Genomic DNA, 22,377 nt, shown 5'->3' on the forward strand with positions numbered 1-22,377 from the left:
GATTATCAAGCTGGATGACATAGCACGGAAGCCTCCGCAGGGACCGGGATCGGATGCTGGTCGGTGTGAATTCTTCAACCACGCTACAATAATTACCCAGCAATGTTAACGATTCTGGAATAATTACATCACCAACTGCCGATCGGCCAGCGCAGGCTCTGTTGTCTCTCAGCATCTGTGGCTGTTGATGATGCAGCTTTAGTTGGCAGAGTATTCCTATTCAGACCATGGCTTGGATATTCAGTGGAGATGGTACTGATGTACTCCCTTGGAGTTCCTTTGCTAGTTCGAGGCTGCGTATGATGGTCGTTATGTGCATGTGCTGCTGCGGTGCAAAACGCACCATGTTCAAGCAAAGAGACAGGGCCGCTTCCTTCGAGTACGTGTTTGATAGAAAACCGATGAGTAAACGTAAGTCAGCCTTTGTTTTGATAAATAATATATAAAAAGAGTTTTTGTTCTGTTCTAGAAGTGATATTGTGCCATCCTGTTTTTCTAAGTTCATTTTCTTTAATCGAAAAGGAAATAAAGATGACATTGGAATGAAAATAATTTTTTTGGGGGGATTTGGATTTTGATAAACACTCATATCTCGCTGTGTAGGCTATATTTGCGAATAAAATTTACATACATATTAAAGCGGCAATTAATGTAAAATGTCATCTATTCACATCCTTACAAACAAATTCAATACAGGGAATAATTTTGCTTTACAAATTTGAATAGCATTTTTGGTCATACCTGTATGAAAGAGAAAAGCTCTCAACTAAAAGTAATGTACAGTCCTATGTAAAAAATATGCTATACAAAAGACTTTATGCATAGCAGTCTTTTAAAAATGTGGAGCAAATTGCGATGCAATACCAGGAAAATTATTCCCTGCAATATCACCCTTTGTGACATTTGTACAGCTGAATATGTATTGTCTGCTTTCCCACCTCAATAATAAGTTAGAAGGGGGATATGGGTGGGGTAGCACTCAAAATAATTCATCTGTTTCCATATGCTTTCTGTGTACAACATGTACATGTACATCTTACCCCTGTACAAGTGAAAATCCTATAAAACATGCTCCTTCTCAAGGAACTTTATAAGTTTATATTGCCTGAAAATCCAGACTAATAGAGAAAATGATATTTAAACTTTATGCAAATGAGTATAAACTGATTATGCATTATGCATTATTTTTGCCACTCCTTTCAAAAGGACTTATTAGGATTCTACCTTTTTTCATTGTTAGCTATTCTTTACACCTTTTACTTGCATCTATTGCATCTAATGCAGGAAAACTGAATAAGTACCCTTTAATGCATGGATTTTTTTTAATGAGAAAGTACTGATATTTATACAGTTTTGCTCATCCCCCCAAAAAATTGCTTTGCAATTATGCACATTTAATGCAACCAGATAGTTGGTGATATTCAGGGAATAATCAAATTAAGTTCCACATTGTGGTCACACATAATGATACATGTACATGTGGTTGAGTGCCCCCCCCCCCCGAAATGAGGCCAGGGATGCAATCGCCAGACACGATCATCTACTTGTGAAAATCTGACCAAATTGTACATCCCTGTTTTATCCCTCAATAACTTCCTAATTCTGGTACAACATCCCACTTTTCATTTCCTCTGTCATAGGGATCTTTCCCTTTAATTATAATACTCTTCTCTTTTTTTCTTTAAATTTTCTTTTCTCTGTTGATACTGTTCCCCTATTCCTCTTTATTCTGTCACAAATGATTTCCTTAGTGTTCATGTAGGCCTACATGTACATATAGTCATGTAAATAGAAAAAAAAATATCTCTAGATCTCTCTCACGCCCCCACTGTCTTCCCCCACACACTGTGTTGGAGACCTTCTGACCTGAGAGGAAAGAACATAATTTTTTTGTGCCATTCCAATCTTTTTAAATGAATATCTTATTTCTCTTGATGATATTACATGTATTATCACACATTCCTATGGAAAATAATATTCAATATGAATTTCTTGGCAAAATCCTCCTTTTTTTTACGCTCGTCCTAGACGGGCATATTATGGTATTACGCTCGGTGTCCGTCCGTCCGTCTGTCTGTCCGTTAACTTTTTCCTTTTAAATGCGATAACTTCAGTTTAACTTAACTTAGGCTCATATAATTTGGTGTGTATGATACTAGCATGGATCCCAGGAAGCCTATTGATTTTGAGGTCAAAAGGTCAAAGGTCAAGGTCACAGTGACATGTTTACATCTTACCCGTCTGCAGTCCTTGTAAACGCTATAACTTCAGTTTAACTTAACATAGGCTCATATAATTTGGTGTGTATGATACTAGCATGGATCCCAGGAAGTTTATTGATTTTGAGGTCAAAAGGTCTAAGGTCAAGGTCACAGTGACATATTTTCATCTTACCCTTCTGTAGTCCTTGTAAACGCTAAAACTTTAGTTTAAGTTAACCTAGGCTCATATATAATTTGGTATGTATGATACTAGCATGGATCACAGGAAGCCTATTGATTTTGAGGTCAAAGGTCAAGGTCATAGTGACATGTTTTCATCTTACCCTTCTGCAGTCCTTGTAAACGCGATAACTTCAGTTTAACGTAACGTAGGCTCATGTAATTTGGTGTGTTTGATACTAGCATGGATCCAAGGAAGCCTATTGATTTTGAGGTCAAAAGGTCAAAGGTCAAGGTCACAGTGACATGTTTACATCTTACCATTCTGCAGTCCTTGTAAATGCGATAACTTCAGTTTAATTTAAGCTAGGCTCAAATAATTTGGTGTGTATGATACTAGCATGGATCCCAGGAAGCTTATTGGTTTTGAGTTCAAAAGGTCAAAGGTCAAGGTCACAGTGATATGTTTCCATCTTACCCTTCTGAAGTCCTTGTATTAAAACGCTATAACTTCATTTTAACTTAACCTAGGCTAATATAATTTGGTTTGTATGATAATAGCATGGATCCCAGGAAGCCTATTGATTTTGAAGTCAAAAGTTAAAAGGTCAAGGTCACAGTGATATGTTTTCATCATACCTTCTGAAGTCCTTGTAAACGCGATAACTTTAGTTTAACTTAACCTAGGCTCATATAATTTGGTTTGTATGATACTAGCATGGATCCCAGGAAGCCTCTTGATTTTGAGGTCAAAAGGTCAAGATCACACCCTTCTGAAGTCCTTGTAAACGCAATAGTTGAACTTAACCTAGGCTCATAATTTGGTGTGTATGATACTCGCATAGATTTAAGCAATTCTATTGATTTTGAGGTCAGAAGGTCAAAGGTGAAGTCATCCCCTTCCACTTTGCTTGCTTGACCAATAACTCCATTTTCCATGTTACAGGCGGGTGTATTATGTGCTCGCCTTAGCGACACTCTTGTTTTCATTTAAATGCTAAATCTTGCAGGCCTAATGTATTGCATCATTTTCAATTTGTATTTACTTGTCCATCTTCGAATAAATATTTAATAGACTTTAAATGCTCCCCCTTAATTGAAAAGAAACATTGATGTTAATTAATTTTCTGATTATGATATTTCAAAACTTTAGAGGAAGGGGGGGGGGAGGGGGTCTTTGATTAGCATTTGAGTTTCTCCAGTGTGTAATCAGTGATAAAATATTTTGATGTACAGTATTTTTTTTTACTTTATTCTTCCCAAAGTTACATGTAAAGCCTACAAATGTATTAGATCAGACCCTGTAATCCCTGTGTCATTTGAATTGCATCCCTAACCATACATCATCCCTCTTCATTGTCTTTCAAACGTGCAATGCATATCGTCATAAACTTGATTGCATTTCAAACTGGACATAACACTTTGCAAAGTCCAACACCTCCCATCTTATAGTCTCAAGACAGAGACCCAGTTTGACTTTTAATCACATTCTCATGCAGTCTGAAGTTTAGCCTAATTCTGAAACATCTTGCTGCATGGACCATCTGCGGCACAGCACAGCTTCAATTGCATAGTCTTGGCGCAGACCCTCTTTGAGCACTTGTAAAGATTATAACTATGCGGGGTTTTGAGTTGTATAACTGATTAGTGTCTGTGAAGGCAGACTAGTATGGTGAAGAACTTTCCCCTCTGGCCTCATTATTACATTGACATCTATCCCTATCTGTGTAATCACTTAACATGTTTGCATCGTGAGCCAGTCGTCATTATAGACCTGTTGTATGATGAAAACGTGTGATAGAAACCAAAGGATATATTATCTGCTTGCACCAGAGTATAAGAAATATAAAGCAAGCATCATCAGTTTCAAATGTCCTCATCTACCTACATGTACTTGTGTTGGAACCTGTTCAAAAGTATTTGCACAATTAAAGCTAAACAAGTCCAGATATATTGGGGAAAACACTTGTCCTCTTTAAAGGGCAAGTTTACCTCGGCAAAAGTTTGATTTGAATAAAAATAAAAAAATCTATCAAGCTTGACACTGAAATTTTCAAATTAAATCAAATCGAAATTGGATGGAAAAGAAAGAAAATTAATAAATTATAAATTTTGCTGAATTTCACCTGGTTGATCTGCAAATGAGGGAACTGATCACCCACTCACTATTTCTTTTGTATTTCATTTCTCTCATTAGCATTTTGGAAAAAAATAGCTTGCCTTATTACTTTCTGATTTTGAAGGGGGTGAGTTTCCCCCTTTAATTCCAGAAATATGCAATTTATGCAGTTTTATATTTGAAAATATTGACACAAACATTAAAATTTGAATCCGAATCACATAAATCAATGAAGGGACTCAGTATATCGTTTATTTTTGTTTTCTCTCCTTGAAACAGATGAACCATCATAGACTAAAATAGTAATATTGCACCAAGAACATTTATCAATGAATAGATTAAATAATTTGACGTTGTTCCTTTTGTTTTGGTTTTCTCTCCTCACGTGTATGTGCAGATGAACCATCAGAGACTCAAATAGTAAATGATACTACGCAAGGGGGGTGTTTCACAAAGATTTAAATATGACGTAGAGTCGCACTTATAGCATGCCTAGTTGTGTGCGATATTTAAGGCATGATCACATTGGTCACATCTGAGTATCAATCAATAAGATTGCGCATTGCGTACATGTATCATTTACAGCATTTAAGTGCAACTTTGAGTCATCTTTTTGAATCACCCACCCCCCCCCCCCCGGCCCGGAACACTTATCAATGAATAGATTCAATAAATTTGATGTTACTTTTATTTTTGTTTTCTCAGATGAACCATCAGAGACCAAAATAGTAAATGATATTACTCCAGGAACAGACCAACCTATTGACAAACTCAAGTACCATACAGAGGTAATATATAATAATGATCATCAATATATCATCATTATAATGGTAGTGACAATAATGATTATAACAATACTATTAAAGTATGAAATAGTGATAGTTTTGGTGATTTAAGGTAGTAGTAGTAGTAGTAGTAGTGATAGTTTTGGTGATTTAAGGTAGTAGTAGTAGTAGTAGTAGTAGTAGTAGTAGTAGTAGTAGTAATAATAATGATAATAATAATGATGATGGTGATGATGGTGGTGGTGGTGGTGGTGGTGATGGTGATGATGGTGATGGTGATGATGATGATGATGATGATGATGATGATGATGATGATGATGATGATGATGATGATGATGATGATGATGATGATGATGATGATGATGATGATGATGATGATGATGATGATAATAATAATTAGCTTGAGTAGGGGGGCACAAAATATGGGATGGCACCAAAAAAAAATTGAAAAAAATTATTTCAAGTATAAATTTGATAAACAGTAATAGAAGTTAAATTGACATCAATTGGTGGGATAGGGTTTAATTTCTTAACCCCCCCCCCCCACTCTCCCAGGTTCTGATGTTTATAAATACACCACTGTTAATCATGTGTCATATTTGTATATTTTATTACCAACAGGTTATAGAGTCCCTTTTAGAAACTGAAAAGCAGCTCACTTCAGAATTACAGACGTTAATATCAACATACCTCAGACCACTGGAATCCGCAAATGTGTAAGTATACTCGCATTTCATGGGGATCTGCGACAAGCAATTCTTCCATGAAGCTGTATCATAAAAAAGGGTCATGAAATTAAAAGGTGTGTTATTAATGAAATAAAAAGCCCGAGAAGTAAACATTGAATGTACAAAACATAAATGAAAAACAATGGAAATAATATGAAAGTAAAAACAAAATTTTACATACATCAGGGGCCCGTAATACAAAGCTTAGCGATGAATAGCAAATATGAAAGAACACTTCTGATTGTTTCCTAGTTGGCACTTTGAACCAAATGCGCATGAAACATTGATTTTGATTGGTCTATCGATTTAGCGATTGATCACTAATCTTTGTGTTACGGACCCCTAATTGCAAAATATTGTCATGTGATACGCCTCTGAAACTACAGCAAAAAACAACCAAACAAAAACATATAAAGAAAATAAGAGATTCTTTGAATTACATTCATAATATTTTAGTGAATGGTTTTCATAAAGGTGGGAGAATGCTGTGGTCTTTCCCTCCTAATGTTAATATCTGGTGATGCACACTGTTGTTTACAAAGCAACACTCTAATGTTACTGAACATCAGACCAAAGACAAAATGAAAGAAGAAATCTGTTTTATTTATAGAATTGCTTGTATGAGGAAATAATAGAGTGCAGCAGAGGGTGGAAGGATGATCAAAAGGGACAAAATAAAGAGGAACTTAGAATTTATTTTTTTCTGGTTTTGAAAATTTCCATTTATGGAAAAAAAATCTTGTCAGAGTATGTATTCTTAATTATAAAAGTAATTGATAATGATTGATAATTATATACTGTAGGCATGGCTCAGAAATGACCAGCTTGATCTTGTGCAAATGTTAATACTTTGTTCTTTTAACCCTAATAAGGCCAAATTTTCGTAGGCATTAGAATAGCCCAGTCTTTTAGGGTTAACACATAGCAAGAAATAGCAAAGAATAGCAAGAAATTCTGTTTATTTTGATACAAAGTGCAAATCCCCCAAGTTGAAACCGAGAGCAAGTGAACAATAAATATGAGGGTTATATGAAAGTGCTATAATATTATAATGTAGAACTACATGTACTTCCTTATCCTATTATATTTACTCTCTTTGTAGTGAAAATTACTTCCTTTTCAGACACACAAATGTAAGGTATGATTGTGGTTAGTATGGTCAGCGTGGAGAGAGTCATGTGTGTGCATAATATGCTCATATATTTCATTTTCTTATGTGTGTGTCAGGCCTGGGCCTCGTCTTACAAAGAGGTACGGTTTATCCAATCAATCGGAACTCTATGGAAATCCATCAGTGTCATAATTTTTCTACATACAATTTTCAAAATGTCCTCAGTAAACAAAGGCGAACGCACCAAATTGTCAAGAAAACAATGAATTTAGGTAATTTACGTCATATCTAGAAAACATTTTGAACATTCATGCATCTTAAATGTTGACGTTGCTGGCCGTCCATAGTTGTGATTGATCAGATCAATCGCAACTCTTTGTAAGACTGGCCCCTGGAGTGATTGTGGTGCTTGTGGTGGTGGTTGGAATGGGGAGGGGGTGATGATCTCTTAATGAAATATACCTACATATCTTGATTGAATTTGTGTTACTTGTCATTGTTTTCCAATATCTAGGCATACAATATATAAAAAAACTTAAAAATTAAATATAAAGAGTCTTGTATTTTGTAATATTAGCTCTAGACACAATCTCTTTAATACATTTTGCCCCATTTAATAATGATAAAATCAAGAAATCATATTATTAATGAGGGCACTATGACTTCAAAGAGACCATAATTGAATAGAATGCTTAATGAATATTGTGATATACAGTATGATGGATATTAAAATGTGAAAAGGAATTTCCTGGTTATAAATGCAGATTAAAGACCCCATTCTTGCATGAACAACAGACAATATAAACACTGTTTCTGTACTAGAGATAATATCGGGAAATCAAGCATGAAAATTACAGAGACGTCACAAACTGATATGGTAAAGATGGCTGCGTCAGTTCACAGATAGCAAATTCTTTTTGTGCTAGTCTTGTGTGAAGACCCACTTGTTGATCAAATGTTCGATCAGGGTCTGTGTCTGTAGACTACATGTAGTTGGGAGGGGGGTATTTATTTTCGACCAACACATTCACACTTTACTATAAACCTGAAGTTAATAGCTGATTATTTCCCCATGTGGAATTGACATTTTCCTATCCTATAAATCTACTAATCATTTGGAAACCCCTTTGAACGCATTAATAAGTGGGATTAAGAGCGAGATTATGTGGGTTTGTATTATTCAGTTCACAGATTAGGGGCATTTTGTCATTAGCATCATTAATTCTGGGCATTAATTTTGAGGGATTTAATGGACTCATTACCAATGCCATGCATAAAATTCCATTTATTACTGCAAATTATTGAACTGGAAGTATAATGATTAATATAATCTATATAATGAAGCCAATTGTAATGGTCTGTCATAGGTATTTGCTTCATTATAACTGAGGAAAATGAAACATTTTGGTGTAAAGGTGATTGAGTTACCTTTTTTTATAATAAAAAATTGTATAAACATTTGAGTTTGTATGGTTGTAGATTGGAAACAACAATCTGGTCATCGTGAAATATTCTTAAGTGGTGAAAAATCTGATCCAATTTTAAAAAATTATATCATTCTGTTTTACTTTCTGTATTTTCTATAGGTTGTTATGATTCCCTTGTTTTAGGTTGTAGAAGAATTAATTTTGATTTTGTTTTAAATATTTTTACTTAAATACTCGGTTTCCCTATGTCTGACAGTGAATGATTTACAGAGTAAGCAAATTCAATTGGTTTTGAAATGATGATGATTATGATGATGAGGATAAAGATGAGGATAAAGATAATGTCTAAGATTATGAAGTAGATGATGAGGAGGAGGGTGAGGTTGATGATGGTGGTGATGTTGATGATGATGATGATGATGATGATGATGATGGTGATGGTGGTGGTGGTGCCGTAGTGGTAGTGGTGGTGGTGGTGGTGATGATGATGATGATGATGATGATGATGAGGATAGTGATTATGAAGATTATGAATAAGATGAGGAGGAGTAGGGGGTGGAGGATGAGGTTGATGATGGTGGTGGTGATGATGTTGATGATGATGATGATGATGATGGCGATTATGATAATGCTGATAATGATAATATTGATAGTAATGAATGTCCAACCAGAAATTATTAAATATGTACATGTAGACTATAAAATTGTTCTTTGATACATGTATGTACATGCATTTATCTTTAATATTTTTTCTTTGTCTTTATCTCTTTCTCCACTTTCATATGATGTCTCTTCATCCTCACATCTATCTATCTATCTCTCTTGGTCTCTCTTTCTCTTCTCTCTCTCTGCCTCTGTGTCTCTCTATATCTGTATACAGCCTCACATTACAAGATTGGTCAGCGTTATGCAGCAATCTAGACGATATCCTCAGCTTCCAAATAAACCTCACAAAATCAATAGAAGAAGCTGGAAGGTAAGTGTCACATTTAAATGGAATCTTTGGCCCGAATTCACAAAGGTGGTTTTGAAAACCCATGGTTTATGCAGATTTCCTGTATAAATTATGCTTAATTTATCGCTTATCGGGCGCGTGTCTAAAACATGTCCAATGCTGATGCGCGCTTTTGTCACAGTGCACCAAATTGATGCCTATTACCATGGTTAGATACGCTATTTTATTCATGAGTCCACTGTATGAAGAGTGGACTCATTATTCAAAACAGTGGACTCATGAATAAAATATCGTGGATAACCACGGCAACGGGCGTCAATTTGGCGCACTGTGACAAAAGCGTGCGTCAGCATTGGACATTTTTTTAAAAATATGCGGTAAAAAAAAGCGTAATTTATACAGGAAATCTGCATAAACCATGGACTCATCCGTGGGTTTTCATAACCACCTTTGTGAATTTGGGCCATGAAGTTTCAGGAAGATGTTTCTCAAAGAGTCTGATGTAACATAGAGTCATGCTTAGAGTGTGTTCAGTGTCGGTTTCCAAATTTAAACGGCAACATGAATCATGATTGAAAACGTGATTACAAAACGCAGTTATCATGAGAAACAAAGGGTGTGTTCAATGTCCTCCACTCCTGGTTGTAAACGTAAACGTCTTTCAAATCATGATTCAGACGAAAATTTAAACGTCGAAAAAGATGCATTCGTAACGCCGAGTTTCATTATTGAATACACTGTAAGCGCCCTCCAAGCATGGCTTGACCGATGCATTGATGCGTTTGATACTGCTCACAGTTGGGACTTTAAGTATAACTTGCCAAGTGTTCTTAATTAATAGAAATATTCCTACTTTGGGGAAAAGAAAACAAATGCATTTTTTACATTTGTATTCCTATTTCTGTGATTTATGATCTGAAGTGTTGGAAAGGAAATATAAAATTTTTCCTATTTTTGTAAATTTCGTAGTAATTTGTTCCAAAACGTGGCTGTCAGGTTTGGCAGGTATGCTTTTGCCAAGTCTTTGTGAAACAGCCGTAGTTATGGTAACAATCACAAAGCTATTTTTGAACAGAATCCAACTATCACCCAAGTTTTAAATGTATATTGAATAACCTTGTTGTGCCAAACGATTTCTTTTAAAAATATTATGAGTAATTACTCAGTATTTGACAAGATAGCACATGGCAATCTACCAGTTGATATGCTTTTTTACAGCAATGATAATGCACGTGCCCACATGTGCTTATCTGTGCTGTCTATCTCCAGCACATTTGGTTTTCAGCCTACATGTAGATATAATTATTTCACAGTGTTTGCTTTATAGACAATGATATGGTAACAGACAGCTTTGACTTTTAAAGACTTTCTGTGAATTTTTTTTGTCCCATTTTATCAAGCTTTAATTTCGTGTTAGCCGAACCTGAATATACATTAAAAATGCAAATATATAAAAGAAAATCATTTATTTTCTGAAACCAATATTGCGCAAAAGCAAAACTTCATTTTTGTGTGCACTTTTTTCAGTACGAGTCAGGATGTCTCATATTATGAGTTTTAATAACAAGAGCTTAGCTCTTTTTCTGGGTTTGAATGTAATGGAAAGAACTGTCCCAAATCACTGAGAAAGGTTGTATAATAATGATAATAATAGCAATAATAAAAAACAGTTCGTATACAGTATAGTGCGTACCACATTATAATATAACATCTCTATGTGTTTTGAAAGGACTTTGATATTATTACCTGGCATTAGCCTGGCGGCCTTACAGCACACAAGTATTTTAAGGAATTAATCCCTGCCAGGTACCCATTCACCTCACGTGGGTTGAGTGCAGCACTTTGTTGATGGATTTCTTGCTGAAGGAATTTACGCCACAGGTGGGATTTAAACCAATGACCCTCTGTTCAAAGTCCGGAGACCAATCCACATTGTGCGTCAAAGAATTTTGTTTGCTTTACGGTTATGGAATAGTTTTGCCAAGAGTCACATTTCTTGCACATAAAAGCATTACAGTTCAACCATTTCAGCTAGCATTCTTATGTAGCATTTGAAGAGCAATCCTTTATGTTGGACCATTTTTTCATAAACAAAAATGTGAAAGGTCGTAATATTTTTCAGCTATCCCACAACTACTCTTTGAGCAATCCCTTTTAATACTAAAGATTGATAAGGCCATGAATAGTTAACTTTTTGAGGCAATTTAAGCAAAAAACAGTTGTCATCGCTTTATACTACCTCAAAATCTATTTTTATTTGATTCAGTAAATTTTTAGATGACCATTTACATTACTTATATTCTAAATTATTTGCTGCTAATTCTTGGCTTTAACCCTAATTCTCCCGGGGGGGGGGCCATAATGGCCCCCCCCTCGACAATTTTCGCGATATATCCGCTGCGCAAATTTTTTTGACCTCGCCGCTCACTGACTTTTTACTTTCAAGTCTCGCGCAAATTTTGAGACCAAATTTGTGACGACCGGATACGCGGTTACGACATTACGCAACATTATGTAAGTGCATGTCAGACCCAAAATTGCTCACAAACGTGATTTCATGTACAAATCCAATGCAAATTGTGTATTTAGCCAAAATTCATAAATGTATCATTATTTCTACTTTTACTGATTGAATTTAATTAATTTTGCCTTGCTTATGATCAGAATTAAGTCTGGAACGATTTCCATTGAAAAAACAATAAAAAAACAAAAAGTAAAAAAAACAAGGAAATACATAAGAAATTCATAAAACAATAAAATACATAAGAAATAGATTTCCAAACTGAAGTTTTTTTTAATTGCGATTGTTAAGAATGCTACAAAGAATATTTTAACCAAAAATTAGCATTCTAGGAGCTTTATTTAGTGAATTAGAGCAAAAAGTATGATTTATGCATAAATTAGCATAATTAATTCATATAAAATAAAATCTCATTATTTTGGAAAATTTTACCATACAGCCTTGTAGATTACATCGCACACAACCAGCGTGCAAATTTTTGCGTCGCTCGAGCGATCAGCGGCCGAGATCTTAAGGGGGGGCCATAATGGCCCCCCCCCCCCCCGGGAATGACAAGAATCAAAATACCCCGGGAGATTGAGGGTTAAGTGCTGGTTTAGTTGGTGTCTTTTTAAAAGAGGGGCTAAAATAGGAAGCTTAATTTCAGGCAGAAATCACAGTCACAAAGCCGTGTAATTAGCCAAAAAGAAACAAAACACCATCGAAGAATTACTCATGGAAACCCAATGACAACATATCTTTCAAAGAAGTGTCCGTTACTGCAGAAGGTTCTATCAAAAGCCCTGGAAGAGGGCTGTGGAACAGATTATAGTTGGGAGAACTTGATACCAATGTCTCGTTGGCCTGTTTTCATTGATATCTAGGACAATTTAGGAAAGAGGAAATAAAGAATTGAAACAAAATTGTCTTTTTAACTGTCTCGTTGTATACTGGAAGGGAAGCAAGCATCTAGATTCTTGCATCTTGATAGTTTCTACTTGATAGTTTCTACTCGATATACATGTAGGAGGACCCTGTACACAAGTTTGATATTTAGGACAATTTTAACAAAGAGAAAATAAAGAACTAAAGCAAAACTTTCTTTCTCTCTGTGTGGTACGTGCAACAACACAGAGAGAAAGAAGGTTTTGTAGACTTGAAGGAAAGCATTCAGGTGGATATTTTGATATTTTAGACCATTTAGGAAAAAAAGAAAATAAAGAAGGAAAGTAATTTTTTGTCATCTTTTTTACAGACTAGAAGGAAAGCACAGGCGGATAGGTGCTTGTTTCATGAAAGTTTCAACTCAATATAGGACCCTGTACTCAACCTACTGTGCAAACCATCCAAAAGCTGTAGCAGTATTAACGGATCACAGGTGAGTTGAAGATTTCAATTCAAGTCAATTCATTTTTCTTATCATAAAACAAGCTAAATATTATAAACACTACAAACATGGCACATACATGTATCAATTATTAACAAACAGTAACAGAAATAAAGTACATGTATATGGGACGGTAGCAGCCAAAGGGGAGTGAACTTTATCTACAGCTGTCCCAGAGATCTAAAATAGTAATCATCAAGCTGGATCTTTTGACCTACTGGAATCTTGCAGACCTGTAGAAAACCTGACAGAATTCTGGAGTTCAGTGAATAGGGACTGGCACTTCAAAGGACCAGGGGGGGGGGGTGTTTCATCACCATTTCATCTGACTACTTTCCTCAATTTTGATTGGCTGAGAAGCTGAGTTCCTATGTTAACTTTTGGATAAAACAAGACTAGTCAAATTTAACGTCTGACAAGTCCTTTCAATAAAAACCTTCCTGTTACCATGGGAAAGAATACAGTAGCAAGGATCGTGTAGAAGTCTTGGGTTTTGTTACAGAAAGATTAGCATTTTAACCCTTAACCACGATTTGATAAAATACAAAGAAATAAGCTGCTGTGTGACATCCTTAGCTTCCTAATTTGCATATCAGTTAGGATGTTTACATTACTGTTTTGTGATAATGATAATACACCCACAGTGTAGTGATTGTCAGATTTTTCTCAGATATGTCCAGTTGACTGGTTGTGGTGTATTTGCCTTTTATTGTACACAGTGTATATGGAAAATATGTGCATTATATTTTGTCAACAAGATTTTATTTACTTTGCGTAATGCTGGAAAGAATGGGAGGCAAGCACTATTTGAAAAAAAAAACCCAAACAAAACAAACATGTAAAGTTGTTTTAATCATTTAATAAGTACATTCAGGCCTTTCCTAGTGCATCTGATGGTACTTTCAATAGGAAATAAAGTGCAATCAAATACAATGTCATCTTGTCGAAAAATAGAGCAGACTTTAAGTGTAAATAATCTAATCTCCTCTCATAGCTTGCTGTATGCACAATCTATTTTCCACTGCATGTGCAAAAGAATTTCTGTGGTACAGGTATGTGCTAACATACTAAAATGTAATGTAAATTTGATAAATTCATATTTGCTTTGTATATTCATAATACAGACATTGATTAAAAGTCAAATAAGTAAATCATCTTTTGAAATGATCTGTATAAATGTATATTTGTTAATATTCAAACCATTCATGAATGATTGATTGTCAAGAGATCTTTAGTCTTGTGAAGATTAATCATTCATCATGATCAATCATTTGCTGACTACAATTTAAAGTCTATTAAAAGTAAATATTACACAGTATGGATCAATATTTGTTGAGGCATATGTCGTATTCAAGATCTAATGTTTGATATGACATTTTCAAAGTCTCTGGATCAAATTTTCTTGAGCTGTTGATACCCGGAAGTCAAATTCTAATCTGCCATTTGCAAATTAACAGTAATCAAACCCTGCATTGATTATTTTATTTTGAGTTAATATCATTGATGTAAACCATTTTTGCTTAGGAGGAACAAAGTTCTGGTAAAGAAAAAAAAAATTGAACATTGAGGCATATGTTTGGCTATTTTATTGAAGAAGTGTTTTTTTAGAACATCTTGAAAAGTATTAACTTCTAGAGTTTCAAAAAAGGTGTATGAAGTCCTTTTTTTTTTGGGGGGGGGGTTATATTCCTCATTCATTTCCCCTCCTCCCTGGTCCAATCATATGATGTGAAATTTATTTTCCTATTTTTGTTTTTGTTGTTGTTGATATCTATATTTCAGTCATATTGAGCGTAAGATTATGATGATATTTAACATTCTTTATATTGTCTATGTCATCCCGGTAGAGCATGATTATTATTTTTTCCCCTAAGATTTACACATAGTGATGATAAATTGCATGATATGAAAAATAACTTGAAGATACCCGGAACCCCTCCCCCAAAAAACGAATGAAAAAAGAAAGAGTGGTAATAAAAATCAAGCCTGTATGATCAGACAAGGTTGTAATATAAACATAATTTTATATTCATGGGTAGGTCATAAAGTTGATTTTTTTTTCTCTTATATCATTCATCTTGAGCTTCATAATACCCAGTCCCTATGGGCACTGCATGAAAGATTATGAGTTAACAAATATTTCTGTTTGTCTCTATGTAAATTCTTTTTAGTGATGAACTAAGTAGATTTATGGAAATTAAAGGTGCCCCCAGCCCCGGGATCATGTTTTTAACGACGGGACTAAGCAGCCCTTTCAGAAAGATGGAAAAGTACACCGCAGTCCTCAAAGAACTTGAGAGACATTTACCGGTAAGAATTTTATATTACAACCTTTTGTATTGGAATGTTGTAGTCTATGAAGTAAACTAGACATTTTACATGTTACACTTTCAATTTGCTATTTATTCGTAAAATCTATTCTAATATAGTGAAATATTTTCCTTACATTTTATTTCTGATTATTCTCATAAATTTTTATATAAATGTGAGACATTAATAAATATTTTGGAAAATACAAATTAAAATAATTTCAATATTTTTCTTAAAAAGCTATGAGATTTAAATTTAAATGAAGAGACAGTTTTCCAATATCTCAAATTTCTTAAAGTTCTGCATTGTTAAAAGAGGCTCATTATAAAACAACCAACGATAAGAAGAAACATAAATACCCGTGCCCTGTTGCATAAAAGTTACCATTATGGTAACTTGTCTGGAATTTTTTATTTTGATTGGTTGGTGATCAATGTTACCATGGTACCATAGTTACCATTGGATGGCAAAGTTACCATAACTTCTATGCAACGGGGCCCTGGTAGATGCTTCATTAAAGCTGTTTGTAAGTTATTAGCGACTTTACAAATAACTGGTGATCCTTTCTTTGGAGTTAAATAAACACCACTACAAAGTTTGGGTATATCATTTAGCACAAGAAAGGATCCCAGTCGTGTGGAACATCATTCATAACTAAGAGCCTTATAAGACACCCACCTGGTGGGTGTTTCATAAAGCTTTTGTAAGTTAAGAGCGACTTTAAGAACGACTGGTGATACTTTCTTGTGGTAAATGATATATTCATTGGTGATGGTTAAGCGCGTATGAAAGGTTCACCAGTCGTTCTTAAAGTCGCTCTTACAAACAGCTTTATGAAACGGCCCCCTGTTCTCATTTTCTTTTCACTTGCTTATTTTTTTTCTTTCTATTTAGGCTGGTCATCCAGATAAAATTGATATGTCAACAGCCATCTCAGTCTATAAAGAAATTGCTGTGAGTATATTTAGCTCTGTCTCAGTCTCAGCTAAACAGTACCAGCAGTCAAATACAGTGGTGCTAAAAAGTTAGTGAACCCCCCACAAAATGAACATATTTAGAAGTGTTCAAGTTCTGCCATCTTTTTAGATGTTTAATTGTGAAGTTAGGTGATAGAATATTACTTGTACATTCAATAAAGTTTGTTTCTCTGGGCTCGCCGGACATTGTGATGTTGTTGTCTACGTTCAACACTCAGCGTGAAGTGGCACATTTAAAAAAAACTATTTTGCACCACTGTATCTCTTTGGGGGTAGGGGGTGAGGATTACTTACATCACTGTGCTGGTGTTCAACTTTTATATTTGTAAGATTTGATTTTGTAACATATTTCAGATAATGCAGTATTTTTGTGACAGAGAGAAGGCATTACAAGCCTATCTTCTTATAGCAGTTGATTTCATTTTTAACATTTGATTCCTTGGTCTAAATCAAGGTTTCTTAGTTTTAAAAAAATGTATATTATTTTTTGCAAAACGATTATATTTGTGCTTTTATTGAAATTGAATTATGTTTGTGTAATGTTGGATATGGAAGAAGAAATAATAATAAATTTCATAAAAATTTGTGGAGTATTATAATAATCATGGGCAATATTCATCATTTCAATATAGAAGGACTACCAATTTTTGTTCATGATAAAAAATGTTGTTATTTATATACTTGCATGTGTAAATAAGGCTCTAACTCTGTCAATTCCCCCTTTCTCTCTGTCTCTATCTGTCTCTTCATGCCTTTCTGTCTGTCTTTCTTATCTCTTTCATTTTCTCCCTCATCTCTCCCACTCTTTCTCCTTCTCTCTGTGTCTCTTCTCTCATGTACAGACATATTGCCAAGCAATGAGGAAACGGAAGGAGATTGAACTTGATATCTTTACTGGTCCTATCCAAGGCTGGGAAGGAGAAGTATGTACAACATTCAATTAATTATGTTATCTGACATCATCCAGGAGTAGTATATAGGTCCTGAGCTCACACTTTCTAAAGTTGCCATGGTAAATTGGCTTTAATCTTGCAGGCATTTGAAACAACGAAATGATAAGGATGTGGTAGGATCTTTGTACAAGTGAAGTGAAAATCCCCTTGGCACTGTAACTCAGATTATCTTATCCAGTGTTCCAGCTAGGCCCATTTTAGTGGTGGTCGCTATTTCACAGCATTACAGAGGTTTTTTTTCAGGCCGAGTTAGTGGTCTTAAAGCCAAAAGTGAAGGAACGTCAATGTAACAACAATCTGACATTAGCAAATCTTTGAAAATAAACTAATAGTAATCAAATATAAGAATACTAAATAGGTTCATTATTGCGGACTGAAATAATCGCTAGAGGGTATTCATTTGTAAATTATGCAAATAAAACAAGATTAAAGATGGAAATGAACCCAAGTGTAATCCCTCTTTGCAAGGATTTGGTTTTGAAACACTTTTCATTTGAAATTCATTAGTGGTGGACGGAAGCAGTGTTTTTCATGATGAGTGGTGGTCAGAAATCTGTGCCGGTTGGGCCAACCACTGCTGTCCTCTTTAGCTATAATGCTGCTCTCATTATCTTATCATCTGTCCAGGAAATTCATCACTTAGGTGAGGTGATAGAGATGACACAGGGTGCCGTTTACATCGATGGAGCCAAATGTGAAAGGTTCTTCCTTGTCTTCCATCAATGTCTCATCATGCTGTCTCCAACACCAGGAATGAATGGCTTTATCTTCTTGGTAAGATACAATATTGTACAGTGGCCTACTCGTAGGGTAGCGGAGCTCTTCCCGGTGGGCTGGGGGAAGAGGCTAACAAATTTTCACAAATTTCAAAAAAATTCAAACCAAATTGTGCTCCAGATTGTTCAATTTAAATGCCTAATATGAAAATGGGTTCCTACTTGTTTGCTTCATTCCCCCTTCAAAAAGAATCATGTTCATGATTCAATACAGGTGGGCCTCTGAAAGGTGTTCAGTGTGAAAGTAGGCTTCAATTACTCAGCTGAATTTCTGTATTGAATTGAATAAACTTTGAATTGATATGAATGTCCACATTACAGGGAAGGTATCCCGTCACATCGGTGCGGGTCAACAGGTTACCGGACACGGAGAAGGAGCAGGGAGCCTTTGAGATGAATGCACCCGGTCTTGACAAGACCAAGATCACCTGTCCGTCTGTCCTGGATCGAGAGCAGCTGTTTGACGCCATCGAAGTGGCGCCCTCAAGAGTTCCGCAGACGAACTCAACGCCGTCTCCTGCAATGTCTGGGTCACCCCCTCCTGTTCCTCCTTCACAGGTGTGTATCCAGGGCCCCGTCTTACAAAGAGATACGATTGATCCAATTAATCGTATCTCTATGGAAATCCAACAGTGTCATAGCTTTCTACAGGAAATTTGCAAAATGTCCTTTCTAAACAAAGGAGAACACACCAAATTGTCTAGAAAATCGACGAATTAATAAATATGCATCATATATAGAATTTTTTTTGAACAAACATGCATTTTATATGTTGACGTTGCTGGCCATCCATAGTTACAATTGATCAGATCAATCGCAACTCTTTGTTAGGCGGGGCCCTGGTCCCTCTTACATTTTCTTTCATCCCTCAAACAAGTCCTAGAATGAAGACGGATTTCAAAGGGGAATTCAACGCAACTTAAAAAATATTTTTACAGGAAAAACAAAATGCAGACAAGAAGATAGATGAAAGTTCGAACACTATCAGACAAACAGTAAGAAAGTAATGAATTGTTAAAGGACAAGTCCACCTAAGAAAAATGTTGATTTAAATAAATAGAGAAAAATCAGACAAGCATAATGCTGAAAATTTAATCAAAATCGGCTGTAAAATAAGAAAGTTATGACATTTTAAAGTTTCGCTTATTTTTCACAAAATAGTTATATGCACAATTTAGTCACATGCAAAAGAGAGAATCGATGATGTCCCTCACTCACTATTTCTTTTGTTTTTATTGTTTGAATTGTACAATATTTCAATTTTTACAGATTTGACAGTAAGGACCAACTTGACTGAACCATAAAATGTTAAACAATGGTTATTCCACATGTTCAAATACAACTTTGTTTCACAGGACAATGAGGAGAAAATAAGAATATTTCATATTTCACATAATAAAATACAAAAGAAATAGCGAGTGAGTGATGTCATCAGTTCCCTCATTTGCATACCGACCTGGATGTGCATATAACTATTTTATGAAATTAAGCGAAACTTTAAAATGTCATAACTTTCTTATTTTACATCAGATTTTGATGAAATTTTCAGTGTTATGCTTGTGGGATTTTTCTCTTTTTGTTGGGGTGGACTTGTACTTTAAAAGGTGTAAGAATTGCTGATCACTATCCCTATGGAGACTTCAAATTGGCAGCATTGGTGATGTTGTAGCGATGTAAAGCAAGAACTAGCCTTCCATTTTCTCCATTACATGAATTTGCTAAAATGCCATTTTTTTCCAAAAGTTTATTTCATATTATATTTTTCTTTCATTGATATGCTACCTTGTTCTACTTTGATTTCTGTCCCAATGCAGTAAATAGCCTATGGGGGAAGTTGTTCCTACCACTTGTCATAATTTACTTACCCAGTTGCCAATTTGAAATTTATGTAGTCTAAGGGATCTCACTTTGAAAAATTGCCATTACTTTCTAATTGCTTATCCAATTTCTTCCATACTTTCACCATTCTACTTTATTTCTTTTTTCTCCTCATTCACACAATATTTTGTAACCAAGGTTGGATTCCCCTTTAATGCAGCTCTAACCTGTCCAAGATTTTTTCACCCAAACTAAACTTGGATCACATCCAAATGTGGAATTATGGAAGCAATCTCAGTCCCCTTTGGCAATAACCTAGCCTGAACTGATTTCGGATGGGTTACAGTTTGCCTAGGTCACAAAATTTGTAGCACAGACCATGGTTTTCAAAAAAGACGATACAAAGGTCTATTAATGGTAGCCCAATATGAATGAGGATTGCATAAGGTACAGTAGCAACTAGTAATCATTTCCAAATATATTCATATTGATGGTCAGCAGTTGTACTGGACTTCTTTTGAATCTATATAAATGTCAATAGTACCTGCAATGTTTTGTTCTCCATTTATCCACAGACTGCAGGAAAAGCTGGGGCACCAACATCTCTCCCGGAATCCAACCACATCACGTCCAACAGTCCCATCCTAGCAAATTGCCGCGACCTTGCCTCCCCCGTCCCCATGGCAATGAGGCACGGCAACGTCATCACCTGCCTGCGTCCTGCCCCACCCATCAACCCAATGACGATCTGGGCACGCAAGGAGGGTAGTGGAAAGAGCCCCAAGGGCAAGAGGCGTATGCTTCAGTCCAGTAAAAAGAAAGGTGAGGAAGTCTCTCTCATTCACAACACAATAATTCAATTCTCAAAAGAAGTTTCATTTCTTTCGTGGTACAAATCTGTGGTTTATGCAGATTTCTTGTATTATCACCCTTCGATAAGGCACCCTTCACCAAAAGCACGCATTTATGATAGGACTTTCCTTAGAGTACGTGATGAAATAAGCCTAATTACATGTATATACACAAGTCTGCATAGTCCATGGTGTTATGCCATGGTACAATTGAAACCTCTGTTGTAAATACTGGCCATATGGGCCCTGTTGCAAAAAAGTTATCTAATGGTAACTACTATGGTAACGATGATCAACAGCCAATCACAATCAGGGATTCCAGGCAAGTTACCATTGCATGGCGAAGTTACTATACACAACAAAAAAAGTAAGTCCCCCCTAAATCAAATTGCTGTAACTTTTGAACGGAATAATTTTGAAATATGATATTTCGTAGGTGGTTTTCCACACTCATTAAGCAACTCCTGGGGAAAATGAGATTGATCGGTTGAGTCATGCATGAGTAATCAAAGATTGAATTAAAAATGAAAATTTTTGAAAGTCACAAGAGTCGTTTTTCAGATTGTGTAAATACGAATCTGGGCAAAGGTTGTTTTTAGGTGAATTTTATGGTGTTAATCCTGTTTTACTATCAATCATTTAGCCACTTCACACAAAATGTTGATATCGTATGTTTATGGTTGAGTAAGCAAAATGTTTTGTGACGTATCATCATATGGGTTTATGGCAGTATCCCCTGCAACTTGTTAAAACATGTTAAAATTGGTAAATGTTGGTGGCTCCCCCAATTACTCCGCCCCTCCCCATTTAAAAAATCTGGATCCACCACTGATTTGTCCATTACCATAAATTCAACTGATCCTGAGAAATTGTTAGGGAAGAATACATTTATGCAGTATAAAGAGTATTCATTCCCAAGTTTTCGAATGTGCTCGCTCAACCATGAAAAAGTAAAAAAAATTGGAAAGTATGTGGTGATAAAACTGTTGGATGATAAAAACAACGGCAATTAAGTCACATTTGAAACCGAATTTGCCCCCATTATTCACTTTATTATAGTGCTGCAAGTCAGGCGCCATGTTTGGGTTCGGTTCGGTTAGGTTCGGCAGAAATTTGCTGAACATTGGTTCGGGGTTCGGTAATGATAAAGCTATAGTTCATTCAGGTAGCGTACCGGTAGACAATTTGTACTTGATTGACTGCATGTGCTCGCGTGCCCTCTGTCACATCAAACCATTTTATCTCTATCTTGTTGACATGAAAGTTATAGCGCTCAACGAATCAACAGTTATCTCGAAT

General features: G+C 35.5%; 1 protein-coding gene across 1 annotated transcript in view; it reads left to right on the forward strand.

The window, feature by feature from the left end:
- Positions 1 to 227: 227 nt before the first annotated feature.
- LOC129278677 (rho guanine nucleotide exchange factor 7-like) overlaps positions 228 to 22,377 on the forward strand; it is a 43,218-nt gene continuing 21,068 nt past the window's right edge. Inside the window, exons 1-11 of the mRNA XM_064110948.1 lie at positions 228 to 411; positions 5,206 to 5,288; positions 5,907 to 6,001; positions 9,432 to 9,527; positions 13,262 to 13,384; positions 15,565 to 15,703; positions 16,598 to 16,657; positions 17,523 to 17,603; positions 18,261 to 18,407; positions 18,731 to 18,967; positions 20,803 to 21,049. Coding sequence (XP_063967018.1) covers positions 228 to 411; positions 5,206 to 5,288; positions 5,907 to 6,001; positions 9,432 to 9,527; positions 13,262 to 13,384; positions 15,565 to 15,703; positions 16,598 to 16,657; positions 17,523 to 17,603; positions 18,261 to 18,407; positions 18,731 to 18,967; positions 20,803 to 21,049 — 1,492 coding nt within the window. The remainder of the gene's footprint in view (positions 412 to 5,205; positions 5,289 to 5,906; positions 6,002 to 9,431; positions 9,528 to 13,261; positions 13,385 to 15,564; positions 15,704 to 16,597; positions 16,658 to 17,522; positions 17,604 to 18,260; positions 18,408 to 18,730; positions 18,968 to 20,802; positions 21,050 to 22,377) is intronic.

This window comes from Lytechinus pictus, chromosome 16, assembly GCF_037042905.1.
Source record: "Lytechinus pictus isolate F3 Inbred chromosome 16, Lp3.0, whole genome shotgun sequence".
Taxonomy (NCBI): domain Eukaryota; kingdom Metazoa; phylum Echinodermata; class Echinoidea; order Temnopleuroida; family Toxopneustidae; genus Lytechinus; species Lytechinus pictus.